At 40.3% G+C, this 7,232-nt stretch overlaps 1 protein-coding gene across 1 annotated transcript; it reads right to left on the reverse strand.

Annotated features, from left to right (window-relative positions):
- Positions 1 to 511: 511 nt before the first annotated feature.
- ak3 (adenylate kinase 3) lies at positions 512 to 7,094 on the reverse strand. Its single transcript, XM_068574255.1, has 5 exons — positions 6,453 to 7,094; positions 4,873 to 4,992; positions 4,567 to 4,739; positions 2,630 to 2,748; positions 512 to 1,824 (listed from the first exon to the last, which is right to left on the reverse strand). The coding sequence occupies exons 1-5, from the start codon at positions 6,598 to 6,600 to the stop codon at positions 1,713 to 1,715; spliced, it is 672 nt and encodes a 223-aa protein (XP_068430356.1). The 5' UTR covers positions 6,601 to 7,094; the 3' UTR covers positions 512 to 1,712.
- Positions 7,095 to 7,232: the final 138 nt, after the last annotated feature.

Raw genomic sequence — 7,232 nt, forward strand, 5'->3', positions numbered from 1 at the left:
TGTATGGCTTAAGGCTGTTGTACTGAACCTGTGGTTTATGTTTATGGTTGCTCAATGTCCTAAAATATTTAAAGATTATCACAAACGTGAGTGAAGATTGATACACTTGATGTAGGAATTTCAGTCACTAATCTTTGAGTTATAGGAAAAGTATACACTTCTCATTCAGTGACTACTGTAAGATGTGTCTTCTCTTGATGCTGTAAATGACTCAAATATAAAACAAGTGCTAAGTGTTTGTGTCTTGATGTCAACTGCTACAGTTCTTTGACCTGCAGACTAATTCCTGTATACAGCAGGTTCCTCTTAACACCGAGGATCCTGAAATGTCATCTATAAATCCTTATTGAAGTAATTTAACACGTCACCTGTTTAAAACATTATTTTTTTAAAACTGTCTAGAGTATGACGGTTAAAGAAAAATAAGTCCACCGATGTGTCAAAATTAGTTAAATCTATGACTAGAAAGTTACTCGGTTGTGTTATTGGTGTACAATAATTATACTACATATAGTGACTAGTGTCGGAAGTTTATTGTGACTCATAACAAATACAAATGACAGTCTGAATAGGTGTGCTTTTAAATATTGTATTCAAGTGTTTTAAGAAATACACAGTACAATTCAAGAAACATTCTTCAGTACATTTGAAAGGCAACTTTTCTGTAGCTTTCCACAGTGAAACATTCTGACGACTTGAGTGCAAACACACTGAACTGCAGATAAACTTTGAATGCTACAATCTCCTCGAACTATACGATAGCACACTACAGTTTAAAATGTTTTGGGTAAATTCAGTTTTTAAATCAAGTTTTCTGTTGTCAAGTCACATTAAATGGCAAATTTCAATATACACTTATCGACTTTGCCATAACAAGGAGTGCCTGGTTGAAATGGAAACATATTTCAGAGGCAACGTAATTAAGACTTACGGTGGTTAAAAGAAGCGGTTACACAATGATGGTTTGATTAAGAAATAAAGAGTATTTTATACAAATGTGGTTTATAAATTATTTGATCTGTGGTCCACATTTAGTAAAAGTATCATCAAACTACAAACTACATTCACTGAGCTATTTGTTATTTGTCTTTAACTTGTTACCCTTCAGTGCAAAAGTGAACTTGCATTAATTTGTATCACAAATTCCCTTTAATAACACACTGCACAAGAAACAGTCCCGAGTTCTGCATACATTTGTCATGCTTAGGCAAAAATGTTGCTTTCAAAAAGGAGTTCTTTGCGCAGAAGCAGGAGAGTCTATTATTTAGATCAACATGTCTTATTGCTTGGGCCCACTCTTTTCATCAACTAAGAAAATAAATCATGATTGCGATTCACAAAACCTAAAAAATAAAATGTTCATTTAAAGACTTTTCTAGTCGATTCTGTGAAGACTTCTGGCTTTAAGGCACATTATGATAAAGATCCTATCTTTAAATTCTAATGATTAATATTTGAAAGACTGCATGCACACCGGAGAGTTTCCCGAAACTAATTTCATCAACGCTGTGGAAACGGTGCACCGGTGGCATTCTCTCCAACAGCATCTGCAATCTCACTTCTTGACAAACGAGCTTGGTCCTCCTTAAGAACATTAGGAATATATTATTACACAGGTGGTGCTCTTGTTTCACAGGAAGCGGCAGCTGATTGGACAGAGTGGTTTCTGGAAGTAAACGTTAACCCTTCTCGTCGGCGTCTGTTCAGGCTGTCTATGCAACGTTCTGCTTGGCGGGGGAGAGTTTCCGGAGGAGGAAAGCCTCGACGTGCGGCCAGATCTTGTTGGTTTCTGTCCCAGAGAAGGTCTCCAGTACGCCTTTGCTCCTGGAAGGACAAAGAAAAATTTAAAAAAAATAAAAATCGGATTTTACTACATGAACTCCCATTTCAATATTACACAGCAACTAGACTCATGTACACAATCCATTCATAGTTTTTAATGTGCAGAAGACTGAACACGACGCAAGATATTTTGTACAGCAAATAAACAAGTTCAAACAAATTTATTTTTTATCCTATTAAGTGAACACTCATTCATTTCTATTCCCAGTCTGTGCCTGTACGTCTTCAAATGATGAACGGTCTCACACACGCTGTGGGTCAAAATAAGTGGGACACTAGCGAAGCATCCCTGTGGTTAGAACAAACACAGACTAATATGTTTTCCTGCCTAATTAGACCAGAAATAGAAATGATGATGCATTATGTACAAACTGGGTCGGAATCCTTGCAAGTCTCGTATTTGTACTTTTTGTTTTATTCTTTCTTTGCTTGGGTTATTGATTCTGGTAAACTGTCAAGATAGAAAAATATATTTTAATGAATCTTTGTATAGTCATTCAACTAGAAGAAAATGGGTGTTTGCACTTATTAACTTGTCCTCTTGGTTATTTAGCAATTTTTCAATCAAGCAAGTAAATAGGAGGACTGTGTAGAAGGATAAGGCCAGAGGGTCAAGGTTCAGTCAGTGGCATTATCTTTTACTTCATGAGGAGTACACTTCAGTGAGATATCAAACGAACTAGGTTATGTGTTGGGCTGTAAAATAGGTTACTGTAACAAGCAATGTCTGAACGTAATTGACACAGACGGAAATAGGTGGATGTACATTTTGAATAATCTGTACTACCTGTAGTACTCCAAGACGGGCTCCGTCTGGGTTTGATAGGCCTTCAGTCTTCGCATGACCGTGTCTGGTGTGTCATCGTCCCTCTGGACCAGCGGCTCCCCCGTCACATCATCGAAACCCTGAAAGGACACACAAACTCCTGTTTATGCTGACTTAATTAGTTAAATACTACAACTGTACCGCATGCTGTAACATGCTCTACTTTTTAAATGCACTTTTTTTCAAGCCTCAAATGGATGGGCGCTGTAAATAAGAGGAAATATATCATACATTTTTTGCCAGGGAAAAAAAAAAAAAAAAAAAAAAAAAGTGACAAACCAGCTGAGCCAGAATTGCTTGCGAAAGGCTTAAGGCCCCATAACCTCTAGCTATGAAACTAGTCCACAACTGAAGGAATTGTGCAGCACAGACACAGTTCAGGCACTACAATGTAAACATCACTCAAGACACATAGAAGTCCTCTTTGCTTTCAAAGTTGTCCAAAAAGGAGACACAATGCCGATAGTTGCGACGCTAAATAACGTCATTTAATGGGTTGCTCTGCGTGAACAACATTTCAACCCAGTGTCAGCCATCATCTCTGCGTTACCGTTGAATACACGTTGACAAACGTAACCCAGAATAGCAGTTGGTCATTAGATAACAACCTCGAACAAACAGTACCACATCATATCTTTTATAGCCACATGCTGGCCAAACCCACAGGCCTGATTCACAGCAGCCATTTCCCCTTGTGGGGAACAGCACAGGTGTTACTAATAACATTAACGACGGCTCTCCGCTATTCAAGCGTCCCAGCGACTCATGCCAGTGAGCCAGCATGCACCGTGCCAGGAGCCTGAAAGTGAAGCAGCTGAATGAAATTAACCCATCATCAATAATTTACACCTGTGGCATGTAACAATGTTGTGGGAAAGATCAAATCCACACTCAGCGTATTAAGTGGATTTCTGTCTTCTGTATCATTTATATAACATTTGTGAAGATAAACCAAACACAAAGTGCAGCTGTGGCTGAAGTATTAGACAAATACATGTCTTGACATGCTGGTTGTGTGAGAGGAAAAGTTGGGAGACCAAAGTCAGTCGGTTTCACCATCTGGAGGACATGTTCCACATTAAATTTCCCAGGAATCCATTCAGTAGTAGTTGGACGGACCAACAGATCAAAATTGCATTCTCTAGAGCCGCGAGCATGATTGAAATTCAGGTGTATTAAACTGACTTAATTCAAAAGAGGAGATGGAAAGTGTGCAAATATCTCCATACTATCTCAAGCCAGTCTAAATAGAAACACGCGTCACACAGAACAGGGGTCATAGCAATAGCTTGAGGTTTTTAGTAACCACCTGCATACCTTCATAGTATCAGTCTACTCATGTGTGTATTTCAGCAGATGTTATATAATATATATTATTATGTTTTGAAGCATGCAGAGACTCTCTTCTTATGTTTACTCAGACATGCACAGGCCATGAGGAGCACTTTGAGGTGTAATAATGCCTCAAACTATTCAAGTTGTTCTGAGTGCTTAAGTCCGATCTCTGCTACTAGACGTACCTGATGAAATTACCTCTAAGTGTGTTCACTGTTTTAAGGGCAGGTGACAGCTGCTTCAAGAACTAGTCGAAGAAACACTGCCATTTTTTTTCCATTCTTCATTCCTCTTATTACATCCATTTCTTTCACTTTGCTCCCTCTCAAGCAGGACTGTGAGGAGTAGACTGAAGCCAATGATTAACTCCTCCAGACGGTGCAATTAATCTAGCAGGAACGTGCTACAAAGCACTGCCACAGTGAGAACATGTGACCACAGGCAACGTCAGTTATGAAACATCCAGCAGTTATACAAACAAGCGGAGTACTTTATAAACCTTAACTCTGCATTTATGGTATGTATAGTTAAAGGGAGTAATAGCTGAGAGGGGATGTACTTACAGAGACTTTAGGAGGGTTGAAATCTACGTTGTAGACTCTGCCACTGGGAAGGTGAGTCCAGCGTGAGGTGAGCCTCTGTTTGATGGTCTGGAAAGGTACATTGAGGTTTATGACTGTGTCCACACTGTAGGCGTTATCCAGAGCTTCTGACTGGGATACGGTACGAGGGAAACCTGGTAGAGATGGGCAGAATAAAGCAAGGCAAAAGTTACAAGGAAGAAAGAAGGTGATAAACAACTATACCAAAATGATTACATCATGCAGTTGGGTTCATCAATAAAGCCCAGTGGATCAGATCAATCCTACCATCAATCAGCCAGCTGCTCTGATCCATCGCTCTTAGGTCCTTCATGATAAGACGAGACATTACGTCATCGGGTACCAGCTGACCCTGATCAATAGAGGACTTCATCAACAGGCCGAGCTCTGAAACACACACAGGAAAACAGAGACAAAGAGAGAGAGGAGATGCTGTCAGTTACAAAACTCGTTGTCTTTTTTCTAACAGTATTGCTACTTACACCAAAGTATTAAATATGAACTGTCCCTCTTGCTGACAAGACAATGTTGACCTTTTGGATTTGAAGGTCTTACTATAAACATCATCCAATCAAGCTGCACAAGAAAACATTGTGTCTGCTCTAAAGCTACTTAATGGAACATTTTGCAGGATAACAGATATTAGAGGTTCAAGAAATGAATTTCTTGCAACTTTGCAGAAATGACCTCAATGTGCTAAAATACTGCTGTGATGAAACCATAATAAAGATCAATGGGTAAAACAGAACTCACATGCAACATATAACTAGAATGCAACAAGGAAATAAATTAGTACAGCAATGACTGTTATTCTGTGTTGTGTGTGTGTGTGTGTGTGTGTGTGTGTGTGTGTGTGTGTGTGTGTGTGTGTGTGTGACAAACACAGACTACTGAATGAGTTACTGTTTCCTTTGTTTGTTTAGCAAATATGATAAATGAAGACAGCACACCAGTACGCTCGAGGCCGACACACTGAACCCAGAACTAGGTGTTTAGAAAGCAAAGGCATTGTTGCGTGGCAACTAGTTCCTAAAGACATGTATTGGCAAAGTTAGGAGAAGTCTAGTCCTGATAATGTATCAGTCAGTTTCAAACGTGATAGTGTTCATTTGCAGTGCACACACCCAAACGGGCATTTCTGAGGTTCAGTTTGAGTTGTGAGGAGGTTAGTCGGGTGCCTTCTGGAAGTGGAAGGTCACCGGTTCAGTTCTAAGGATAGTTTTGAAAGATTTGAACTGAGGAAATGAATTCAACAAATTGCTTTGACTGTCAGCTGCTGCAGTGGAGCCGCTCAGCTGAACATTACAAACTGAGGAGCTGGAATGTGTACAACAGTTTAACGGGACGTGAACTTGGGGAAAGCAGAGACTCCTAACCCCACTGTAACCTTGCCTTTCTGCTTCGATCCTCAGCTGTAAAAACACACCTCTTCTTCTGTAGTCCCTCCTCTCAAGGAACAAAGGTGCAACCTGCCTTATCTTTGCACCTCTCTATATCTTCCACCAAGGTGATATTGAGGAGCTGTGGGCCTTCTTGCTGAGCTGGGTAAAGTGTTTCCAGTATATACAGAAAAACAACATCCTGTATAAAACTGCAAGTCAGTTTGACCTTGGATCATGAGAACACAGATGCTCAGATTCAAGACAATAAATCAAACTGGGAAATGAGCAGTAATAAGATGCTTATATTTGGTTTTCAGCATGATAATAAATTGTGTAAATAAGCAGTGCATCCAAAAATAAGGATGTTGAATAACATTTCTGAAAGGTATGTGCGTTAAACATCTAAAGTTGCAGCATTGTGTTTAAAACCACATCGACACTGATTCAGACGGGACAGTATCTTACCGGTTTGGGCATTGATGTTGGCTCTCAAAATGTCCCCACTAGAAATGTGTTGCAGTCCAAAAGTTTTGGTTATGCGCGCAGACACTGTTCCTTTGCCCGACCCCGGAGGTCCCATGATGACGGCACGGAAAATCCGCTGAAGAACCATCTCTGGACGAGTATTTGTTCAAAGTGAATATTTAGCAACAGGATAGCCGTGTCCGTGTCCGTGTCCTTCCCATGAAACCTCTCTGGATGCTCTGTCTGGACTAGACCAGAGACGACTGTGCGCAACCAAAAGTGGGCGCGTCTTTCGCAGTCTCGACTTTTATTTCCTTACAACATTACAAGGAAGAGGAGGAGGAAGCAAACGAGAGCTGTATCCTTGTCTGTGCCCGCACAACCTAAAGAGCTTCCCTATCAGGCGTGTTGACACACTTCCTCACCAATGTCACCGTTTAGAGTGTGCTGAAGATGTAACGTATTCATCCCAGGTCTGAGCTGTAGCACGGTTATGTAACCTAATGTTATCTAATTAATATACCGAAGGGGAAAGATTGTTGTGGAGGTAGCGGCGATTAATCCCTGCAGATCCTTGATCCCCTCAGCGGACAGACCTGCAGATTGGCAGACGAGCTGGGTTGAATAACAACCAGTCTGCTCGCTCTTTTCACCCTCTAAAACAAAAAGAGAGGAGGTTTTTGAGCGAGATTGAATCGTTGTGTGTTCGTTTATTCAAAGCATTACTTTCATTTGTTTACAGTTTTGCATTACAAAAAAAACAAAGGATAGAGATAATCC

Source organism: Clinocottus analis, unplaced genomic scaffold (assembly GCF_023055335.1).
Source record: "Clinocottus analis isolate CAN_PGR_092001 unplaced genomic scaffold, fCliAna1.0.p SCAF_13, whole genome shotgun sequence".
Classification (NCBI taxonomy): Eukaryota; Metazoa; Chordata; class Actinopteri; order Perciformes; family Cottidae; genus Clinocottus; species Clinocottus analis.

Coding starts and splice junctions, on each gene's coding strand:
- ak3 (XM_068574255.1), bottom strand. CDS start 6,600: ATGGTTCTTCAGCGGATTTTCCGTGCCGTCATCATGGGACCTCCGGGG. Junction 4,740..4,872: donor GAGCAGCTGGCTGATTGATG/GTAGGATTGATC, acceptor CATCTCTACCAG/GTTTCCCTCGTACCGTATCC. Junction 2,749..4,566: donor TCAACCCTCCTAAAGTCTCT/GTAAGTACATCC, acceptor GTGTCCTTTCAG/GGTTTCGATGATGTGACGGG.